This window comes from Salmo trutta, chromosome 16, assembly GCF_901001165.1.
Source record: "Salmo trutta chromosome 16, fSalTru1.1, whole genome shotgun sequence".
Lineage (NCBI taxonomy): Eukaryota > Metazoa > Chordata > Actinopteri > Salmoniformes > Salmonidae > Salmo > Salmo trutta.
In genome coordinates this window covers 12,578,148-12,602,653 of record NC_042972.1, presented here as the reverse complement: position 1 = coordinate 12,602,653, position 24,506 = coordinate 12,578,148, and the positions used below count along the sequence as shown (strand labels likewise).

Sequence of the window (24,506 nt, the reverse complement as noted above, 5' to 3'; positions counted from 1 at the left end):
ATACCTAATCCATAGCATATCTATGAAGTTGATCATGCTTAAAGATATATTCAGTGTCTGGTTTGTTGTTGTTAACAATCACTGAACTTCTTTGAGGCTTTCAAAAATGTCCCTGGTCTTTGTAGGTAAATCTGGCATTGAAATGCAATACTTGACTGAGGGACCTTACAGATGTTGTTTAAGTTACATGGACTCCATGTGATTTGTTTAGCCAAATTTTACTCTTGAACTAATTTAGGCTTGCCTAAACAATGGGCCTGAATACTTATGCAATGACTATTTTAGTTATGCATTTTTTCCCCCTTAAATTGTATATTTTTTCTTCCACTTTGACATTCAAGTATTTTGTGTAGATTGACAAGGAAATTACAATTACATAAATTTTAATCACACTTTAACACATTTTAAGAAATCCAAGGGGTCTGAATATTTTTGCAAGGCATTCTACTTATCTAGGGTGGGTGAGGGCAGTGTGGAGTGCAATTGAGATTGTGTTGTCTATGGATTGGTTGGTGTGGTATGCAATTTGGAGTGGATCTAGGGTGTCTGGGATGATAGAGTTGTGTGCAATACCCAGCCTTTCAAAGCGATTCCTGATTACAGACGTGAGTGCTACAGGGCCGTAGTCATTGTGGCAGGTAGCCTTACGTGCTGACCACACCGCTCGTGCGCATGTCGATTTTTTTCCACCCACACCAGACTGATCAGGACACACAGGTTGAGATATCAAAAAGAACTCTGAAGAAACTATATTCATTTGGGGACAGGTCGAAAAGCATAATTTTTTGGGGGCAATTTAGCTAGCTAGCTTAATGTTGCTAGCTAATTTGTCCTGGGATATAAGCGTTGGGTTGTTATTTTACCTGAAATGCACAATGTCCTCAATGCCGGTAATTAATCCACAGATAAAAGTGTAAACTAAGTTTGTTTCCAGTAATCTCTCCTCCTTCAGGCTTCTTCTTCTTCTTTGGACTTTATGTTGGCTTTACAACTTTAATGTGAATTACCACCACCAACTGGACTGGAGTGTGGACCTCAGTTCATCTTTCAATCACCCACGTGGGTATTTGCTCCTAAAAAACTATGAGGAGATGGGAGAGGTGGGACTTGCAGAGTGTCAAGTGTCACAAATAGAACCAAGTTCTATTTTAGCGCCTGGCTACGCAGACGCGTGCAAGCAGTGTGGGTGCAATGATTGAATAACATGTATGTGTACATTTATTTTGCAATGCTCATGCATACAACGCGGGGGGTGTGGTCAGCATGTTAGAGTTCTTGGGAATAGGAATGATGGTGTTCAGCTTGAGACTTGGGGATTACAGACTGGGACAAGGAGAGGTTTAAAATTACCAGGAATATGGTTGCCAGCTCTTCTGCACATGCTCTGAGGATGTTCCCTGGAAAACCATCCAGCCCCGTGGCCTTGCGAGTGTTGACCTGATTGAAAACCTTACTCACGTCAGCCTCAGAGCGAGGTCACCCAGTCCTCTGGGTTGGCGGGGGCCCTCATGCAAGGCTTGGTGTTGTTTTTGTCAAAGAGTGCATAACGTGCATTACGTTTGTCTGGTAGAGAGGCATTGTTGGGCAGATCCCAGCTGTCTCTTCCTTTGTAATCCGTAATGGACTGTAGCCCCTGCCACATGCAGCAGGTATCGGAGTCTGTGTAATAGGATTCCATTTTAAGCCTATATTGTCCTTTTGGCTCTGCAGAGGTTGTAGCAGGACTTCTTGTACTTGTTTGTGTCCTCAGCCCTAGCATCGGAGTTGGCTGTGATAGCTTTGTGTGTGGGTGCCCCTGTCCTTTACCTTAGTGCCAACCTTTGTGTTAATCCAGGGCTTTTGATTGGGGAAGCAGTGAATCTTCACTGAGGGTACAATGTCGGCGATGCATTTCCTGATGAAGTCAGTCGGGGTCAGTCTGGCTCATGTTGGGTACCAGAACTCTAGTTGTAGTGACATTTCAAGGATGATCAAAGGAAATTGGATGCACCTAATCTCAATTTGGAGTGTCAGCAAAGGAGTGTGACATGAATGAAATGAGATTTCTGTATTTTATTTCAATACATTTGCTAACATTTCTGTAAACATGTTTTCACCTTGTCATGATGGGTTATTGTGTGTATATGGGTGAGAGAGAAAAATCAAGGGCTATGAATACTTTCTGAAGGCACTGTACTTAAAAAGTATCTACTAATATTCCAATTTATAAAAAAAAAAACTTAAAGTAAATAGTTTCAACGGAATTGAAAAACCATCCCGTGGCTAGGGTTGTTGCAGCCACCGTATTACTGGCACACCGGCGGTCACGAGTCATCAAATTTCATGTGACCGTTTAGTTACGGTAATTAGGCTTCTCCAAGTTCTGATGCTGCTGGTCATTAGTAGCCTACCAAACATGCTAACTGCCTGGTACTCAGGACTCTGTTGTCCCTCTAATCACTCTGACATCAATGCAAATGCGTTTGAAAATCAATCGCTTCATGAGAGCCCATGAGCTCAACGTTTCGCCACATTTCTATAGGCTATGCAATTTCGTGAGAAAACAGAGTGATGGCCTATATTAAAAAGAGGATCTCTTCAGCTTTCTATAGGCTAGGCTTACTATATTTATTTCTTAACTTTCCTAATACTAAGCAAATATTAAGCACATTGCTTATCTTTACAACAGGAGTATAGCTTTCCTGGCTGGCATGAAAATGAACCACAGGAAAAGCGTCCTCTATTCGCTTTGACAGAGATGCAGAGATTACTTTTTTCCTGACCCTGTTACGAGACAGGTACATGATAATGGTCCTTTCTACATCAAAATGAATTTCACACATATATTATTTAGTATATGTAAAGACGAGATTAAATCAAGAATATTCTGATGGGTGACAATATTAGCCTAACACTTGTGAATTATATATTATCACTTGTGAATGATGCCCAGATAAACGCAAGAAACAATGCATTTTTTTGCAAATTTTTCTAAGCATAGTCGCACACCTCATGTAGGCTAGCCCATAAGCTTATATGTTTTGATACGGTTTGTATCACAACTAAAGTGGCCAAATAACTTCTTAAAATTAAGCACATTAATCCACTTTACAAGGGGTGTAGAGCCTAACTGGCATACATAAGCAGCGCGTGAGTTTCAAGTTTGGGGAAGATAATTTTCACCATAAAAATGCACCTTTTTAATAAAAGCATTATATGCATAATTGCATTTTTGGTCACTTTTGATAATGTTTTCCCGCTAATGGAACATTTGTGCTTAGCCATGTGCGCATTGCTGCGCTTATACTGTGAAGAAATAGCCTAATAGTTTAAACATTTTAAGCTAAATGTTGTGATCTGCTGTGTCAGCCTCATTGCTTCAAAACGTTTGTTTGATGCTAGTGGTTGTATTAATTTGGGATCTATCGCATCCCACAACTGTCCCAAACTATGTTTGGAATATTTATTTCTCACACAGAATAGAATAGGTCGACTTTTGTACTGTGGGGGATAGTTGATTGACATAGGCTAGTGCTTTGGCCTACTCATCTTGTTGGCTGATGAAAAGTAAATGTAGACAGTTCTTCCAATATCTTCAGTATGCACCTCGGAATTGGATAAGTACGTACGCAGCTGCGTCCCGGATGTGTCTGTCTTCACTTGTAGCCTGTGAGAAAGACCCGATCACGTGATGGAGAGCCATGTGAGTGAGATGAGAGGTGCTTCGGGGCAGGCAGGCATGGGTTTTTCTAGGGTGTATTATGGCCACACAAAGGGAATGCCACCGGGAAATTCGAGGCATTATCAAGTGGTTCTGAAATTGTGAATGAGAGACTGACGAAGTGTGTACAGCCTGCGCAAAAAAACAAAGCAGAGATCATGCCTTTCAATCGACTTTTTTCAAATCATCATTAGTCACATCATGAAGCCTTACAATGTATTAAAAATCAAAACATATAGCCCAACGTTTGTAGAACAACTTAAGTTAAATTAATAACTATAAATTAAGCATATGGAGTACCTATTTCGTTGTTAACTGCTCAACACAGAATAGCTGCATGTGCGCATTCCCTCAAATCGCTTAGAGAAAATATCGCTTTGTTCAATTGTGTTCTTCATACTATAAAATAATGTCACAGAATTCTAAGCAAATCTTGTCTGCTAAATGAACTAGTATAGCCCACTGCCATATGACATAGCCAGATCAGGAACTAACGTAAGGACAACTCAGAGTATGTTATTCTGTTCTTCTGAAATAGACTACATTTTCTTCATATCATGTTTCTTTAGACCTGTCAAAAATAAATCATGGATTTATTGTGATGATGTAGGCTATATTACATGGATTTATTGTAGAGGTCGACCGATTATGATTTTTCAACACCGATACCGATTAATCGGACGATATTTTTTTTAAACGATTAAAAAAAAAATTGTAATAAGGACAATTACAACAATACTGAATGAACACTTATTTTAACTTAATATAATACATAAATACTATCAATTTAGCCTCAAATAAATAATGAAACATGTTCAATTTGGTTTAATGGAAAAACAAAGTGTTGGAGAAGAAAGTAAAAGTGCAATATGTGCCATGTAAAAAAAGCTAAAGTTGTGAAAGCTGGTGGTTCCTTTTAACATGAGTCTACAATATTCCCAGGTAAGAAGTTTTAGGTTGTAGTTATTATAGGAATTATAGGACTATTTCTCTCTATACGATTTGTATTTCATATACCTTTGACTATTGGATGTTCTTATAGGCACTTTAGTATTTCCAGTGTAACAGTATACCTTCCGTCCCTCTCCTCGCTCCTGCCTGGGCTCGAACCAGGAACACATCGACAACAGCCACCCTCGAAGCAGCGTTACCCATGTAGAGCAAGGGGAACAACCACTCCCAAGTCTCAGAGTGAGTGACGTTTGAAACGCTATTAGCGCGCACCCGCTAACTAGCTAGCCATTTCACATGGGTTACACCAGCCTAATCTCGGGGATTGATAGGCTTGAAGTCATAAACAGCACAATGCTTGAAGGATTGTGAAGAGCTGCTGGCAAAACGCACGAAGGTGCTGTTTGAACGGCAAATCGGTGGCCAAAAATACCGATTACCGATTGTTATGAAAAATTCAAATCGGCTCTAATTAATCAGCCATTCCGATTAATCGGTCGACCTCTAATTTATTGTGATGGTGTAGGCTATATTACATGGATTTATTGTGAAGGTGTAGGCTATATTACATGGATTTATTGTGATGGTGTAGGCTATATTACATGGATTTATTGTGATGGTGTAGGCTATATTACATGGATTTATTGTGATGGTGTAGGCTATATTACATGGATTTATTTGACTTTTTAAAATGTAGAAGCTTCAGAGGTCTGCATCAGTGTGTGGAAGCCAGGAGATGCTAAATGTGAGACCAACAGCTATTTGCTTGACAATCACCGGCTGTCGAAATTTGTGACCGCCAAAGCTCTACCCGTGGCTATTTCCTAATACCCCAGTGTACTGCCCAAGCCTACCCCTCACTTACGCTACCCACTCCCCCATGGTTTTCTTTGTTACACAAAACCTGCTGTTATAGTCAGTCAGTCAGTCACTTCAGGTAGTTTGCTAATGGAGAGTGGTGCTGTTTGTGTGACTCTTCTACTGTAGATTACTCAACCTTTAGTACAGCTTGTCCTCTGTCGTGCCCTGCGGAATTTCTGTCAGGTGGAGGTGGGGGGGGTTTCTATCTGTGGAACATTTAGCTGTTTGTGCTCACTTGTGAATGAGTAACTGTTTTTCCACTTGTTTGATTCCATGGAGTTGGCCACATTTCCGTTGCTAATGCATCAATAATTTGCCTTGATATGAACATACAACTCTCTCTTTTTTGAGTTAACGTAATGATACAATGTTTAGCCAATGTTTAACCAAATAAGCAAATAAAAGGTAGGAGCTACCGTTTCTGTATACCATGGTGCACATAGAAAAGTACCATGGTGCCTCATCCACCATGCCTGCCCCATAAAGCTGTGACCATGAACCCAAAGTTACCAACACCGACTTTGCCCTCCTTATTTTGTGTACTTCTGTAATTTCCGGCAATTTTTTTTCTTCTACACAATGTTCCTGTAGGTGGCTCTAAAACCATTATTTGGTCCACAGTAATAGCCTATGCATTCCGTTGATTCCTGCTATGAAAGCATCTGCCTGTCCCTGTTTCTCAGTCGTCTGCTGTGTGAGCGAGCCACTCTTACTCCCTCTCCCCACTGTGTGCATGGAGGAGGGAGAGATACATTCTGAGAAGAAAAAGCATATGACCATTGCTCAAAATGCAATGGAAAATTGTGTGAAAAAATACATTTTTCAAAGCAGCTACTGTTATAGTTATAAAGGAGAGTCTCACAGCTTTCTGTGAGTATATAATGTATTTCTAACCTTTTAATATTGAATTCATGGCACCACTTTACAACCGAGGTAGGCTGTAAGTATGGCTTTGATGGGCCTGCGGAGTAGAGCACACCGTTTGCAGTGAATAGGCCTACATCAAGTAGCCTAGGCCTAGCGCTGAAAAAATAAATCCGCCATCGTTACCAAAATAGAAAAATCTAATGATTTTATTATTGAAATATTGAAATAGTATGGACGACCGAGGAAAAACAAATTGCTACAATTTAAGGCCATGTGGCAAACAATAATGCATGCACTAGGGATGGGGGTGTAAGCATGTGGGTCTGGGCAGAGGAGAGGTAGATGTTGTTTTTTGTCGTTTTTCATATGCGTATGTTTGTTAATGGTGTGGGGGATAAAAAAAGTAAATTCCTGGGAAAAAGGTTTTTGTAGGACATTAGCCAACATTTACTGATTAGTTTAATCAATTAGCCTACATGGTTATATAGCAACAATATCATATTTAGAGTTAGCAATCTACCTAAGTGTTTTGAGTTCCCACTTCCTGGTGGTGAACAATATAGCCTATAGGCCAATATACACAATATATGTTGGCAAGTTTCTCTGTAGAGCAAAAAAAAAAAGAAGGTCATTCTGTATCCTATTTTGACAGGTTGCACATCCAAAATATCAATCATGCATTCCCTGGATATGTTAGATGAAATGGTATGATTCAAAAGTAGGCCATCTCAGTTGTAAAGTAACCGTCCATTAATATCGCGTCAAATCAGCATCTAAAGTCCATTGCGCGCAAGATGGCGCTGTCGAGCAAGATGAAACCTCATTGAACAACCAAACACTGAGTCGACGCGCAGAGGATGGGTCCCTCAAGCAGAGAATGAGTGCCGCAAGCGCATAGACCAGTCCAGAGCAATGTTCCCTCAAAAAAATGTTGGCACTCTTGAACATTTGGAAAATTCGGTGCAATTTCCAGCGCTTGTTTACCGTGTGCCGTCATTGTAAATAAGAATTTGTTCTTAACTGACATGCCTAGTTAAATAAAGGTAAAAAAAATAAAAATAATAAAATACACTGAGGCTGTACCTGCTTTAATTTACAGTTTCAGACAGTGGTCAAGTACCTACTGTTATTATTTGATCATAATGTTGGCCTAACAGAGTGGCCTACCATCATGTGTGGTGTTCAATGTAGGCCTACATTCCATGAGACGTTTGTCCTTCAGACAAGGAGGTGACTGAAAATGTTGTGTTTGATGCAAGAAACCACTATGCAAAATAAAATGCATTAATATTCCCATACCATTATTACAGAGAATACTCACAACTGCTCATGCTATAACACAATCCAGTTCAAAGCGAATGGCACCGAGCCATATATGGCAATAGTTATTTGCATATAGTTCTACTGCAGCTCTGATTGGTTATGGTCTGTGTAGAGTACTGGCTGAGTCGTGTATGTCAATGCAATAGAATCATACTTCGATGCTTTCTGCCTACAACAAAATCTTGCATAGTTAGTTTTGCATACTAAGTCTTGCATAATTTGTTTTGTTTCGGTATGTTTCATTGAAAGTGGCTAATATTGCGATGATTTGATCACAATTCCCACAGAAGAGAAAGGTTGATTAGTGTTAATTATGGGGGAAAACTCTAGAAAGTTGAGTGAAGTTCAATCTCGTACTTCTCTGTGCGAGCTGATATTTCTTCTGTTCTCCAGTCCCGGGGGAGCTCTGTACCCGCATGCACAGCTTAGAGGAAGTATTGGTTGAGTGCGCAGAAATTTGTTTGAGAGAACAGATGTTCCTCGAGTGGACATGCCAAACTTGAGAGCTGGCAAGTGTGAGTTTGGGCAAGCAGAACATCATTGCCGCAGATCAAAAAGAAGTATGTTTGAATCAAAAAATATAGAACCTTAAGCAAAGAAACATGATTCAAATGTGTACATTTTTTATTTGAAAGCATCAAATTGTCCAACAATAGTCACATGTCTTTGTCAAATTTTCACCACAGAGTTTCTAAACCATACTTTACTGTCTTCGTTTTAACTTTACATTTCTGATGTTGCTCTCAAGTCTTGACACCTTTTGGGTTTCAATTTCTCTTTTTTCTCGATTGGATTTCAGGCTGATGGAGGCTGACTTAGTCGGACGCGTGTCGATAAAAGCTTAAATTGGTCACTTTCTTTGGAGTGATGGACAAACTAACAAATGCTTGCCATTTTTCAGTCCAGTGTTGTCATGTGATTGGTTGAGTCCTCTTGGGTGCATGATGTCAAACAGATGCGCTTCAGAGCCGTATGTTTAGCTTGCTAGCCAGCTTGAATAGTAAGCACTGAATGACTTGGAAAACCCAGCTTCAACTCATCCTCTGCTTGCTCGACAACATTCTGAGCTCTCGACTGGTCTGTGTGCTGGCGTGACCCATCTTCTGCTCGCGTGACCCATCTTCTGCACTTATGACACAGTGTTCGCTTGCTCAATTATGTGTCATCTTGCTCGACAGTGCCATCTTGCACACAATGGACTTTAGAGGCTGATTTGACGCCATACATTAAAACTTTCTTCAAATCTTTGTATTTATTGTTAACGAGCAAAATAGTTACATTTGTCACAATATTCCTTTTTGTCCATATCACCCAGCTCTTGCACTTCCCCCAAAATAATTTTACATAATTTATCGCTGATTTTATCGTTATCGCAAGAAATGGGTACATTTACCGCGATATGTATTTTGTCTATATCGCCCAGTTCTACTTCTCCATCCACCATGCCTGCCCCATCCTTCCGCCTGCCCCATACACCATGCTTTCCCGATCTGCCATGCCTTCCGCCACGCCTGCCCCTTCCGCCACGCCTGCCCCATCCCCCACACCTGCCCCATCCACCACGCCATCCGCCATGCCATCCGCCATGCCTGCCCCATACACCATGCTTGCCCCACTGTGTTCTCGCCTTTTATTGATGACATGTTCTATTTACGGTAAGAATGTGATAAGAGAAATAGGACACACAATACACAGGGAGTCCTATTGAGAAACAACAGATGGCCTCCGAAAACCTATGTGCTGTGAACGTACGACAGTAACAACCACCTCCTAGCCGTCCACCACACTAGCGGTGCTTTAATGCTGAGCGCCCCTCGGTGTCATGGAAACCAGATAACCCCCATATCTATGCCTGTCATTATTCCCATGATGCCTCTTGCCAGCTGAGCAGAGGCTGAGCCATGCTATATGAGGAAGCTGCCAGATGATGGGAAACAGATGCTGCTGTGGTATAGGCAGAGGGAGCAACACAACAGGTCACCTCTCTGACTGTTTAATGTATTCAAAGCATTTGGGAATTGCCATGAATAGCTACACTTCCTTTACAGTGAACAAACAACACGTTTTGGGTAAAAAAATGTATGCTGTACGTTTTCCATAAACAAAGCCTTTGATAATATCATATATTAAATCAATTGTTTTTACATCATTTGAAAATGGTTTGATGTGGAAGTTGAATACCATATAAGCCTCTTCCTAATTTCCATTTGTTGGAACCTGTTCTCTTCAATAGGTGGTGCAAATGTAGAATAATAGTGAAGATATCAAAACTATGAAATAACACACATGGAATCATGTATTAACCAAAAAAGTATAAAACAAATCCAGATATTTTATATTTGATGTTCTTCAAAGTAGCCACCCTTCACCTTGATGACAGCTTTACACACAGTGCTGTCGCTGGCCTACACGTAGTACCCCATCATTTCAAAGTGGAATTATGTTTTTAGAAATTGTTACAAATTAATACAAAATCTAAAACAAATGTCGAGTCAATACGTATTCAACCCCTTTCTTATGGCAAGCCTAAATATGTGAAGGGCGGATTATTTTTAGTTTTTTTTACAAGTCACATAAGTTAAATGGACTCACTCTGTGTGCCATAGTGTTTAACATGATATTGCGAATGACTACCTCATCTCCGTACCCCACACATACAATTATCTATAATGTCCCAAAGTCGAGCAGTGAATTTCAAACACCGAGTCGAGCAGTGAATATCAATATACCCAGTCACTACAAAGATACAGGCTTTGCAAGAGACTTTGCCGGAGAGGAAGGAAACCATGAGGCCAATGGTGACATTAACATAGTTTAATAGCTGTGAAAGGAGAGAACTGAGGACTGATCAACAACGTAGTTACTCCACAATACTAACTGAAATGACAGAGTGAAAAGAAGTAAGACTGTACAGAATAAAAAATTACAAAAATATGCATCTTGTTTACAATAAGGCACTCAAATAAAACTGAAAAAAATGTTTGTCCTGAATACAAAATGTTATGTTTGGGGCAAATCCAACACAACGCATCACTGAGTACCACGCTTTATATTTTCAAGCATGGTGGTGGCTGCATCATGTTATGTGTATCCTTGGCTAGGACTAGGGAGGTTGTTGGGGGGGGGACGGGCGGGACGGGACAGAATAGAGCTAAGCACAGGCAAAATCCTAGAGGAAAACTTGATTCAGTCTGCTTTCCAACAGACACTGGGAGACATTCACCTTTTTAAGCAGGACAATAATCCAGAACACAAGGACAAATATAATAGTTTACTTTAAATAGATTGTTCTTAACATGTAATCCAGTGTAAAAAAAAAAGAAAAAAAAGTTTTATTTTAGTATTTGAAATGGCAATAAATATTCAAGTTGTTGCCACACCTCTAAGCCGCCATGTTCAGAGAGTTGTGTATTGGTCTCGCCTGTAAAGTTTACTGAATCCCTTTGGTACAGTGGCCTATTTGGGTCTGTTGTCAAAGTGCACCACATGTCTCTGAAGGGCCTTGTGTGGCGCAGCGGGGGGGACTTATGAATTCCTTACTGATTATGGTTGCGTCATCCTCTCAACCAATGTGCCCCTTAAGGCGTCTGCATACATAGTTCGAGGTTTGGTTTGCTCCAAGCAGAACTCGTCTAGAAACAAAGTGGCAATATTACAAAAATGAATATTTGTCCCTCTTGAGCCACCCTAGCAACAACATAGCCAGTACACTTCCTCAAAATATCCCAAATTAATGTAAGATTAATCAAGAAATCTGTAATAAATGTTGACATTTTTGCAGAGGTTTCTTAGTCATGCAATTTTACGTCTAAGATGTTTGGTGGAGTATTTCTCAAGTGAAAAAATGTGCGTGAAAACTAGTCATCTCTCGTTGAATGACAACAAACACATCATTGAAGAATCCCGTCCATACTTCTCACTTAGGTCTGGGCGGTATACCCTATTTTACTATATACAGTACCAGTATTGATGCACGGACCGGTTTGAGTTTTTACTTTACCTTCTATAACAGTATTTCAATGTTTGGTTTGTTAAATGTGATACGAAACTCTAGCGTGTATAATATTGGTTTTTATAGTTACTCTGTTTGCTACTTGAGTCCTCTCTCTCCTCCTGCTGCTGCATGTTGCTAACCACACCAAGCCCTACCTGCCTACTGTCACTCAAGGAGAGAACAGTTGCTCGACCACAAGCATTTTCTTGCCGTTAACTTCGTATGTTCAAATGTTGGTGACATGTTCCTTTCCACAAGCGTTCTATACATTATTTGTTTTGTGTGTCTTACTATCTGCAAACAACTATCTGCCAGTTTGTCTTTTCTTAACCACTCATGCTAATTACTAGTTAGCTGGCTAGCTAGCTTGCTAAATGTACAGAGCAAACATAGCTAGCTAATACTGCCTGTGTACCAGTGCTGGTGTTGTTCTTGGTAAGCATGTTTCCATTATATTTCCATGATTCTAACAGTTCACATATTAACGAGGCCTATTTTTTTGCCCAAATGCTACATGGACCACTGTGGAAATGATAATAAAAGCGCAGGAATATTTTATTTTATTTAACTAGGAAAGTCAGTTAAGAACAAATTCTTATTTACAATGATGGCCTAGGAACAGTGGGTTAACTGCCTTGTTCAGGGGCAAAACGACAGATTTTTACCTTGTCAGCTCGGGGATTCGATCTAGCAACCTTTTGGTTACTGGCCAAATGCTCTAACCACTAGGCTTCCTGACAAAATGTATGAAAACGATGAAAATTATTCTTGTTTGGAATTGGATAGAACAGTATGAATAAGGGGTTTTTGTTTTTTCCTTTCAATTAAGACCTAGACAACCAGATGAGGGGAGTTCTTTACTAATCAGTGACCTTAATTCATCAATCAAGTACAAGGGAGGAGAAAAAACCAACAGACACTCGGCCCTCTGTGGAATGAGTTTGATACGTGGTATAAATAGAGAGAACCCCCACTGAAATGTGTTGACATCCTATAACTACTCATAAAGCATATTTAGAACTTTTATTCAAAAACATAAAATACCGTCCAAATTATTGTAATATGATATTTTGTCCATATCGCCCAGCCCTATTCCCACTCCTAGTAGGAGTAGTACTGTAGACCAATCACTGACGAACGGGCGTAGACTTTGGCTACTGAACTTTGATTTGTCTCAATAAAAAAATGTGTGCTCAAACAGCCGAAAAAACGAACAAAATGTTCACAAAGTTGTCATAATATTTGCAGAAACTATTTCGACTGGCAGGCATGCGGCTTCAGTGGTACACCAAGTCTATTTTTTATCACAAAGCGTTTCAGGACAACCGAGATATGTCAATAACAAGTGTTCTCTGGCCACCTCGCATTCGTTTTCCTACGATAGAAGGGGATTTCAGCTTTTAATTACGTATCCATGCAGTGACATTCTCGAGATTTGGGCTTAACGCAGCACACCCTAGCAGCACACTTTAGTACAGCCCTCTAAAGCGATACAGTAACCAACAAGTCTATTTGAGATGTACATCCATTCCGGTCAGGGGGAACCCCACGGCCTCGTCAAAGTCCCACTGTGGCGTTGAAAAGACCAGTTTTGTTGCCTTGCGTGGCAAGTTGCCACCATGACTGAATGGGAACCGTGGCTTGCTGCAGGACCTTTTCCCTGTGCCACTGCTCCAGGCAGTCCAAAGCATCTGGGAAGGTCTTGCTCTCAAACTTGTTGGCAAACATGCTGTTTCTGTTGATGATCCACTGCAAATCCTCCAGACCGTAGATGCAGATGTCCCTGACATAACGACCTGCGGAAAGACGAGCAGCAGCAGAAAGGGCATCAAGATGAGATCAGATCAGTGTCAAAATCTATCAACTGCTGTTGTGTAAACTGTTTACTTCCTAATCAGAAGGCTAATCTAATCTGGAACCAAAGAGCAAAACATGCCCTAGACAAGTGAGGTCAAGACTGTAAACTGACAATGACTGGGATCAGGAGTTGTTGTACCTTTGCATCCATTGTGTTTCGTCCCCTCTTGGTCCCTCCATTTTATCGCCCGGATCTCGCCGCTCCAACCTCCGTCTACATGACTTCCTGGCGCTTCTAGGAGCAGATAACCGATCCAAAACAGATTAAATCTCATTCTCATTATTCATAGCCTTTTGATTATCATCAATGATTCATGGGACACTGATCTACTCATACACTGTAGATAAGCAAGCTGCAAATAAATCAGAGCCTACCGTATGAATGAATTCCCCCAAACTTAATTTTAAGTCCTTCTAGGGAGTTTTTCCTAGCCACTGTGCATCTGCATTACTTGCTCTTTGGGGATTTAGGCTGAGTATCTGTAAAGCACTTTGTGACAACTGCTCATGTAAAAATGGCTTTATAAAATTGATTGAGCTAGGCTGGCCTACTGTACTTGAAACAATGTGGGGATGTTGAACCCATTCCTTTAAGTTTCAAGCTTTATAAAGGCTAAAAGTAATCTTTGAACAGTGAACACCCCAAATAAATTTGTTTGGGGTGTTCACTGTTCAAAGGATTTATCTACTTCACTGTTCAAGGATTTATCTACTTCTCATAGCTTTTTCGTCTCCTAGGTGTTTGCTTTTGGAATGCATTTCAAATTGGAAAGGTTGTGTGTAGCATATGGAAAGGTCTAGGGTTGTAGAAGTCTCATCTGTTTTCCTCAGGGATGTAACAGTTCTAAATGTCCCTATATATTGACATAAGCTCAGTATCAATTGTGTTGTGGAGATTAACTTCTATTGGCCACTGTATTACAAAGTTGCTTTTTATGAGCGGTTCTAAAGCCTGGCCTTTACCTTTGATGTGATTGAGTGTCACCCAGTAGTGCTCATCTGGGCTGAATGTGTCTTTGGACCACTCCAGCAAGTCCCTGGACACCTGACTTCTCAGTACAAACTCCACAAAGGTCCTTGTTAGCGCGTAGTAGGCTGTTCCAAAGTAAATCTGCACCCCGTGGGGTGGAGCACCCTTCTTTGGTGCTCCTCGCTTGGGGGCCACGTGGGAGCCCCTGATCTCCCTGTAGCTCAGCTGAGTCCGGTGCCTCATGGACGCCGGCTGCTTGATGCCCGGGGTCATGTTCCTGTCCCTCCACTCCTTGCTCTGCATGTAGCGCACCAGCTCCAGGTTGCTCTTGACAGGGAAGTCCTGGCCGCACAGGTTGACCACCTTCCTCCAGGGCACCGTAGATGCCGCCAGGTCCCTCATACAGTTGATGTCAGCCTGTAGCCGCGAGAAGCCGGCGTAGGTCACCATCTCGCTGCGGCTGGCCAGGAACACGTTGGGGAAGCAGCCCACCAGGCTTTCCACGGCTTCACTGTACTCCTGTGGAGCCTTGACGTCCACATGGACACAGTAGATATTCTGGGGTGCATAGATGGCCCTCAGCAGGCGCACAAGCAGCTCCAGCTCCTTGTGGACGGTGAGGATGAAGGCCAGAGGGTAGTCTTCCTCCTCACGACTCAGCGGGCTGGTGATGAAGTGGAGCTCCCTCACCAGGCGGGAGCAGTCCAGGTCCCCACCTCCATCCCCCATACCCAGAAGATTGCTCTCCACCTGGCAGTCGCGGCGTTGCCATGCTGGAGAGCCCTCAGTGCTGGGGAGGAAGGCTTGGCAGTACTGGGAGAAGGGCCTGCAGCCCAAGGGCCCGTGCTGAGCTTGGGGATCTGTAGGGGCCTTGGTACTCAGGTAGATCACAGAGCAGATGAACATGCAGATTCCCAGGCAGAACAGGAAACTGCACTTGGTGCCTTCCAGCTGGAGCATAATAGTCCAGCACCGGATGGACACCATGCAACCACCTGCAACAAAAGACCAAGGTTAGGCTCTGCTTTGAAACAACAAAGCCCGACTCGAGACATTAAAAGTCTCTAAGACTCTGACCTTTCCATATAGAGGAACCAAAATTATCCATGGCAATGTTTTACAATCTGAGACTCTGTTTTGTTTCCTTGTTGCTGCTTAGTTTGGGGTTATTTCTAGAGGTGTTTAACGATCCAGCACACAGCAAGAAAGAGCAGCTTTCTGTGGAGCTCGTAGTAGTCCGATAATAACAGATGACTCATGAAACAAGTGTTTAGAGTGAAAATACATAGCCAGTGCTGCTAGATGGACTTAGGAACCCGGCTCAGGAAGTTGAAGAAATGAATCACTAATCACAGGTAGCTTGCTCTCCTTTACCACTAGCAGTTACCAGACGCGGTCTACTAGGTAATTGCTTCCTTTACTGTCTGCAAACTACGTTTCAGTGAGTTTAAAACTCTGGCCCAAGATTCTGTTGAGGAGGTGTGTCAGTGTTTCCTGTCGTCCTAATCCACTCTTAATGATGTGCTGTTTGTATTTATTTTTTTAACCTTTTTTTTTTTATGTCCCAAAAAACTAGGCAAGTCAGTTAAGAACAAATTTGTATTTTCAATGACGGCCTAGGAACAATGGGTTAACTGCCTGTTCAGGGGCAGAACGTCAGATTTGTACTTTGTCAGCTCGGGGATTCGAACTTGCAACCTTTCGGTTACTAGTCCAACGCTCTAACCCCTAGGCTACCCTGCCGCCCCGTATTGTATGTCGAAATGTTTTAATGTTGTATTGACTGCTGCTGCTTTCTTGGTCAGGTCTCCATTGCAAAAGAGGGATTTCTTCCTGGTTAAATAAAACATTAAAAAAATATGTATGAAGATGCACTGAGATGCTCAGTTCTGGTGACTTTTTAAAAGGACATTCTAGTCCAAAATGATTTTTGTTTAAATTATGTTGACACCATATTGGTTAATATATTTGTTTAAATTATTTTTAACATATTGGAGCATGCATATAGCCTATGCATGTTCCATATTTCAGGTATGCTTTTAGCAATGAGCATTTTCACCTGTTGCCCAACTGATGCAGTATTTTGGCAATAAATAAATAGGCTAAAGTTCACCTGGCCGTGCTGCTGCTCCAGTTCCAACTGTTCTGCCTGCAGCTATGGAACCCTGACCTGTTCACCGGACGTGCTATCTGTCCCAGACCTGCTGTTTTCAACTCTCTAGAGACAGCAGGAGCGGTAGAGATACTCTCAAAGATCGGCTATGAAAAAGCCAACTGACACTTACTCTTGTGTTACTGACTTGTTGCACCCTGATTATTATTATTTGACAATGCTGGTCATTTATGAACATTTGAACATCTAGGCCATGTGCTGTTATAATCTCCACCCGGCACAGCCAGAAGAGGACTGGCCACCCCTCATAGCCTGGTTCCTCTCTAGGTTTCTTCCTAGGTTTTGGCCTTTCTAGAGAGTTTTTCCTAGCCACCGTGCTTCTACACCTGCATTGCTTGCTGTTTGGGGTTTTAGGCTGGGTTTCTGTACAGCACTTTGTGATATCAGCTGATGTAAGAAGGGCTATATAAATAAATTTGATTTGATTTGATTAAAGCATGGTGTTTCCAATCTGCATTTACCCACTGTACCCTGTTTGGCTAATCATTTTCAAGATACCAAATGTGATCTTTTGACTAGTTAGCATCCTACTGATGAATTTTATGTCCCAAAAAACGTACATAAACACAGTGAATGTAATGTAGCACTACCTTTTAGGGTAACTTGGTAAACTGCTACCCGGGGTAACTCTACTTCTCACATAAACATATTTTTAGGTGGGGTGGTGTTTTACCCTGCAATTGAGCCTTGTTACCTCTAGCCCCACTCTCCTCTATGCACTCATAGCAAATTGTGGAGCGGTAACATGCTTAATTAACCATGGCACTGCATATTTAGGAGTTGAGAAATAAATAAAGTAGGAATGGAAAACTAGGATCCCCCTATTTTTAACAATGGCCATCAAACCTGCTGTTTTCCCCGCAATTGCAAAACTTGTGCATTGAGTGCTTGTCAGAATGCATGTTTCCCCCCTATGGCACATGGATGCACCTGTAGAGGAATATTTATCTTGTATAGAACACACAACAAAAAGCAGACTAGGTACAGTGCCTTAAAGAAAGTATTCATACCCCTTTACTTATTCCACATTTTGTTGTGTTACAGCCTGAATTCAAAATTGATTAAATAGATTTTTCTTTTCACCCATCTACACACAATATCCCATAATGGGAAATGTAAAAATGTTTTTTGAAAATTAAATACAGAAATATGTAATTTACTTAAGTATTCACAACCCTGATTTAATACATGTTAGAATCACCTTTGACAGTGATTACAGCTATGAGTCTTTCTGGATAAGTCTCTAAGAGCTTTGCACACCTGGATTGTACAATATTTGCACATTATTCAAGATCTGTCAAGTTGGTTGTTGATCATTGCTAGACAGCCATTTTCAAGTCTTGCCATAGATTTTCAAGCCAATTTAAGTCACAACTGTAACACTCAGGAACGTTGTGTTTATTTGGCCTTGTGTTTTTCGTTATTGTCCTGCTGAAAGGTGAATTTGTTTCCCAGTGTCTGTTGGAAAGCAGACTGAACCAGGTTTTCCTCTAGGATTTTGCCTGTGTGCTTAGTTCTATTCCATTTATTTTTATATTAAAAAAAACTCCCTAGTCATGGCCGATGACAAGCATACCCATACCATGATGCAGCCAACACCATGCTTGAAAATATGAAGAGTGGTACTCAGTGATGTGTTGTTGTTGGATATGCCCCAAACATAATGCTTTGTATTCAGGACATAAAGTGAATGTCATTGCCATATTCTTTGCAGTTTTACATTAGTGCCTTATTGCAAACAGGATGCATGTTTTGGAGTATTTGTATTCTGTACAGGCTTCCTTCGTTTCTCTCCGTAATTTAGGTTAGTATTGTGGAGTAAATACAATGCTGGTGATCCATCCTCAGTTTTCTCCTATCTCAGCCATCCAACTCTGTAACTGTTTAAAAGTCACCATTGGCCTCATGGTGAAATCGTTGAACGGTTTCCTTCCTCTTGAGGCAACTGAGTTAGGAAGGACGCCTGTATCTTTGTAGTGACTGGGTGTATTGATAAACCATTCAAAGTATAATTAATAACTTCACCACGCTCAAAGGGATATTCAATGTCTGCTTCTTTTATTTATTTATTTTGTCTACCAATGGGGGATCTTCAATGCGAGGCATTAGAAAAACCTCCCTGGTCTTTATGGTTGTATTTGAAATTCACTGCTCGACTGCGAGACCTTACAGATAATTGTTTGTGTGGGGTACAGAGATGAGGTAGTCATAAAAAAATGATGTTAAACACTATTATTGCACATAGTGAGTCCATGCAACTTTTTATGTGACTTGTTAAGCACATTTTTACTCCCATAAAAGGGATTCAATCACCACCTTCCGGAGACACCTGAAACCCCACCTCTTTAAGGAATACCAAATTGGTGCATTCACCTTAAGATATCCAGTGGAACAACCACTTTATTCCTTACCCCACCTCTTTAAGGAATAAAGTGGTTGTTCCACTGGATATCTTAAGGTGAATGCACCAATTTGTAAGTCGCTCTGGATAAGAGCGTCTGCTAAATGACTTAAATGTAATGTAAATGTAATGATTGAATACTTACTGACTCACGACATTTCAGCTTTTCATTTTTAGACTAAACAAAAATAAACGCAACATGCAAACATTTCTACGATTTTAGAGTTGCAGTTTCATATGAGGAAATCAGTCAATTTAAAATAAATACATTAGGCCCTAATCTATGGATTTCACATGACTGGGAATACAGATATGCATATGTTGGTCCCAGATGCCTTAGAAAAAAAGGTCGGGACGTGGAGCAGAAAACCAGTCGGTATTCTGTGTGACCACCATTTGCCTCATGCAGCATGACACATTTTCCTATAGAGTTGATCAGGCTGTTGATTGTGGTCTGTGGAATGTTGTCCCACTCCTCTTTAATGGCTGTGCAAAGTTGCTGGATATTGGCGGGAACTGGAACACGCTGTCGTACACATCGATCCAGATCATCCCAAACATGCTGAATGGGTGACATTGAGCATGCAGGCCATGACATAACTGGGACATTTTCAGCTTCCAGGAATTGTGTACAGATACACGGGGCTGTACATTATCATGCTGAAACATGAGGTGTGGCGGCGGATGAATGACATGACAATGGGCCTCAGGATCTCGTCAGGGTATCTCTGTGCATTCGAATTGCCATTGATAAAATGCAATTGTGTTCGTTGTCTGTAGCTTATGCCTGCCCATACTATAACCCCACCGCCACCATTGGGCACTCCGCTTGCCCACACAACACCATACACGCTATCTGCCATCTGCCCGGTACAGTTGAAACCGGGATTGATCCGTGAAGAGCACACTTCTCCAGCGTGCCAGTGGCCATCGAAGGTGAGCATCCCTGAGACAGTTTCTGACAGTTTGTGCAGAAATTTGGTTGTGCAAACCCACAGTTTCATAAGATATCCAGATGGCTGGTTTCAGATGATCCCGCAGGTGAAGAAGCCGAATGTGGAAGTCCTGGGCTGACGTGGTTACACATAGTCTGCGGTTGGACGTACTGCCAAATTCTCTACAATTACGTTGGAGTCGGCTTATGGTAGAGAAATGTAAGTTCAATTCTCTGGCAACAGCTCCGGTGGACATGCCTGCAGTCAGCATGCCAATTGCATGCTCCCTCAACTTCAGACATCTTTGACATTGTGTTGTGTGACAAAACTGCACATTTTAGTGGCCTTTTATTTTCCCCAGCAAAAGGTGCACCTGTGTAATGATCATGCTGTTTAATCAGATTCTTGATATTCCACTCCTGTCAGATGGATGGATTATCTTGGCAATGGACAAATGCTCACTATATAGGATGTAAACCATTTTGTGTACAACATTTGTGAGAAATTAGCTTTTTGTGCTTATGTAACATTTCTGGGATATTTTATTTCAGCTCATGAAACATGGGACCAACACTTCACATGACTTTGACATTATGGGGTATTGTGTCAGAAAATCACAATTTTATCCATTTTAAATTCAGGCTGTAACACAACAGAATGTGGAAAATGTCGAGGGGTGTGAATACTTTCTGAAGGCACTGTAAATAGATGAACTATTCTACTATGGGGTAGTCTGATTTTTATATTCATTACTTGTTTTGTTTGCAGAAGAAAAGTAAATATTGCCTGTTCTAGCATCTTCAAAGTGTTTTTTTTCTTCATATTACATATTTTTTTGGAGGATCTAGCAATGATTTTGCTGTGGCGCCACGCCATATGTAAATGACTGCAGCGGAAACACTGACAAACTCTAGCTCCTAAATACAATATCCCTTCTCTAAATAGAAGCACATGGCCATCATTACCTTCATTCATTTACATTTTTCAATAATAAGTGGACACAGCTTAATCATCACGTTGGTCTACCAGTTGCTCCTGCTAACGGATGAATTATCTCCCTAAGAAGTGAGCTACACTGCTTCGCTTCGTTCACCGAGAGTCAATAAGAATCGTCTAGAAAAGGGAGACATTTTGCTCTTTAACACCCTCTAGAGTCGCCTAACAGCACACTAGAGAGACGTATTCACCTGAGACTTGCTGAAACCCTGTAATCGGTGGCAACCCGTCACAGAGATTTGGATATCGGGCTTGTTATGGAAACGTGTGAGAGTGTAATGAGATCACAAGGGTCTCCCACAGAAAGGACACAGGCCATTGTGACATTAGGAAAAGAACAAACTAATTTGATCTCTGCAGTAACTACGTCAACAGACAGAGAAAGCTGTCTAGGCATATTGACTCATGAAGTAGAGTAGCTGTCTTGTTTGCTTATGACAAATGTTTTAACTGGCATTGATTCATTATTGCAGTAACAGTTAATAGGAAACGTTTTAACTGGAAGTTAAATCTTCGACTGGAGTTATTTAATTTTGACAACTGGAGAATGCAGTTTATCCAGTATGTCACTGACATACTGGATAAACCGGTCTACTGACATACTGGATAAACTGATCGGTACTGACATACTGGATAAACTGATCTATAGTAACATATTGCATTAATTGATCTATAGTTCATCCAGTATGTCACTACAGATCAGTTGATCCGGTATGTCACTATAGATCAGTTGATCCGGTATGTCACTATAGATCAGTTGATCCGGTATGTCACTATAGATCAGTTGATCCGGTATGTCACTATAGATCAGTTGATCCGGTAGGTCACTATAGATCAGTTTATGAATACATGATTTCCAAAAAGAGCTGACTTTAACACCACCTGTTGCCGTTATTAGATTAAACACTGCTAGTTCTCATAAAGCCATACGTTTATTTTTATCACCAGTTAATGAACTCAATATTCAAACACTCTTAGGTGTTTGTAATTAAAAGCTCATCGGGGCGATGTGTGTTACCACCACCATTTCAATAAATACAATCTTTTCATCACTTCCAAGAGTTGATGAAACACACGCACAGAGAAAGAGCCTCGGGCTAAGGCTAGCCAGTTACCTTAATTGCAGTTTTGCCCGGGTCCTTTTGCTGAAGAAGATCTTAAACATTAAGCCCCTGACCAAAACATGGCGAGCCGAAACCAGCAGGGAGTCAAGCCAGGTGCACACAGGGAGCTGGAACCATTGGTCGGCAAGCGATGGGCGGGTTGAGCTGAAGCTGTTGCTGCTCCCTGCTTTTGTTGTAGTTGTCTCTGGGCAGCACGTGCCTCGCAAGGTCGCTGTGCTCTGCGTGTTTCCCAGTTGTTTTGTTTTGTGTGTGCGTCTGCATCTGTCATTTCTTGCCCTCGCGTCTGTTTTTGAAGCACTCCCTCTGCATTTCCCCTGAGACGTTGGCCGGCCCTGCCTGGTAACAGGCGGCTTCTCTCTCATTTGGCACACACACACAGACTCATACACAAGCACCGGCAACCAACAGTCTCCTCCCCATTCAAACTACTCCTGACTTCCTTTTTACTGTCTTCCTCCTCCTCTCTCTTTTCGCTCTCTCATCCTCTCACCCCATCTCTCTTTCTTTCGTTCTCCCTTTTTTTCTCTCTTTCTCTCTTTCTTTTTTCTCTCCTCTCTCACCCCAATCTCCTTTCTTCCATTTTCAGATGTGCAGCAGTCACAGCATGGAGTATCATTTACTTGCCTGTTTGCCTTTCTCTTTGCCTTTCTCATTTCCTTGCCTCTGTCTGTTTCTCTTTCTGTCTCTGTCTATTTCTTTATTTTCTTTGAGACCTCTCTGGTGGTTATGCTGCCTGTGATTTGTTTAGTACTGAGTAGAGAGAGGCCAGCAGCGACGACAGCCCCAGCCAAGGTTTGTTTGCTGCCTGATCAGCGACTGAGATTAGCCCTCGTTGTGTTAACAGAGCCACATGTTCAGAGGTCACATTGAGCTGCCACCAGGACACAATAGGTCCCCCCTGCTGGTTGGCTTTTGTCTTCCTTTGGCTGAGTGTGACGTTATTAGTCTGCATGTGTCTAACCTCTCGTTTTATTAATGAATTAAACATTTAGTAGTGATCCACATAGGTCAGTGTTTTGTTTTTATGGAAAAATCGTGATAGTGAGTCCCATAGGCCGGCGTACAATTGGCCCAGAGTCGTCCGGGTTTGGGGAGGGGTAGGCCGTCATTGTAAATAACAATTTGTTCTTAAGTGACTTGCCTAGTTAAATAAAACAATGAATTCCTGCACTTTTATTCTAATTTCCACACTCGTCCATGCAGCATTTTGGCAAAAAATATAGGCCTAGTTAATATGTGAACTGTTAGAATCATGGAAATATAATGGAAACATGCTTACCAAGAACAACACCAGCACTGGTACACAGGCAGTATTAGCTAGCTATGTTCGCATACATGGCTGAACGCTTCTCCCTCTCTGTCACGGATGCCATGGTTGCCCTTAGTTTGAAGATATAATCCGGAAAGACAGGTGTTTTATACAACAGCCATCTTTGTTCTCTTTTCGTCTCCCTCCGCATTTGCAGTCAAATGCCAGAACTTTCTCCATCTGCTTAGCCATCATACTCTGCTTCCACCGGCCATTGCAGTGATTTCAAAACTTGGTCAACAACACTGTTGATTGCCATTTCTTCCCCATCGCTGTCACCAGAAGACTACAATGTCTGGTTCAATGCTTGCGTCCCACCTACTCAACAGCCAGTGGAATCCCGTGGAGCGATTTTCAAATACCTTAGAAATGCTATTACTTCAATTTCTCAAACATATGACTATTTTACACCATTTTAAAGACAAGACTCTCGTTAATCTAACCACACTGTCCGATTTCAAAAAGGCTTTACAACGAAAGCAAAACATTAGATTATGTCAGCAGAGTACCCAGCCAGAAATAATCAGACACCCATTTTTCAAGCTAGCATATAATGTCACAAAAACCAAAACCACAGCTAAATGCAGCACTAACCTGTGATGATCTTCATCAGATGACACACCTAGGACATTATGTTACACAATACATGCATGTTTTGTTCAATCAAGTTCATATTTATATCAAAAACCAGCTTTTTACATTAGCATGTGACTAGCATGTGACTAGCATTCCCACCGAACACTTCCGGTGAATTTACTAAATTACTCACGATAAACGTTCACAAAAAACATAATTATTTTAAGAATTATAGATACAGAACTCCTTTATGCAATCGCTATGTCCGATTTTAAAATAGCTTTTCGGTGAAAGCACATTTTGCAATATTCTGAGTAGATAGCCCGGCCATCACAGGCTAGCTATTTTGACACCCACCAGGTGTGTCACTCACCAAACTAAGATTTACTATAAGAAAAATTGGATTACCTTTGCTGTTCTTCGTCAGAATGCACTCCCAGGACTTCTACTTCAATAACAAATGTTGGTT

The 24,506-nt window shown here is 41.4% G+C and overlaps 2 protein-coding genes across 4 annotated transcripts in view; one reads left to right on the top strand and one right to left on the bottom strand.

Moving 5' to 3' along the window:
- Positions 1-24,506, top strand: part of rtf2 (replication termination factor 2) — a 58,086-nt gene that overhangs the window by 15,181 nt on the left and 18,399 nt on the right. The gene's annotated exons all lie outside the window — the stretch shown is intronic.
- gcnt7 (glucosaminyl (N-acetyl) transferase family member 7) lies at positions 10,502-22,619 on the bottom strand. The gene is made up of 4 exons (XM_029693032.1): positions 22,144-22,619; positions 14,517-15,518; positions 13,693-13,788; positions 10,502-13,492 (listed from the first exon to the last, which is right to left on the bottom strand). Exons 2-4 carry the CDS (start codon positions 15,508-15,510, stop codon positions 13,254-13,256), a joined length of 1,329 nt encoding a protein of 442 aa, XP_029548892.1. The 5' UTR covers positions 15,511-15,518; positions 22,144-22,619; the 3' UTR covers positions 10,502-13,253.

Coding starts and splice junctions, on each gene's coding strand:
- gcnt7 (XM_029693032.1), bottom strand. CDS start 15,510: ATGGTGTCCATCCGGTGCTGGACTATTATGCTCCAGCTGGAAGGCACC. Junction 13,789..14,516: donor GACACTCAATCACATCAAAG/GTAAAGGCCAGG, acceptor ATCTGCTCCTAG/AAGCGCCAGGAAGTCATGTA. Junction 13,493..13,692: donor GAAACACAATGGATGCAAAG/GTACAACAACTC, acceptor GTCTTTCCGCAG/GTCGTTATGTCAGGGACATC.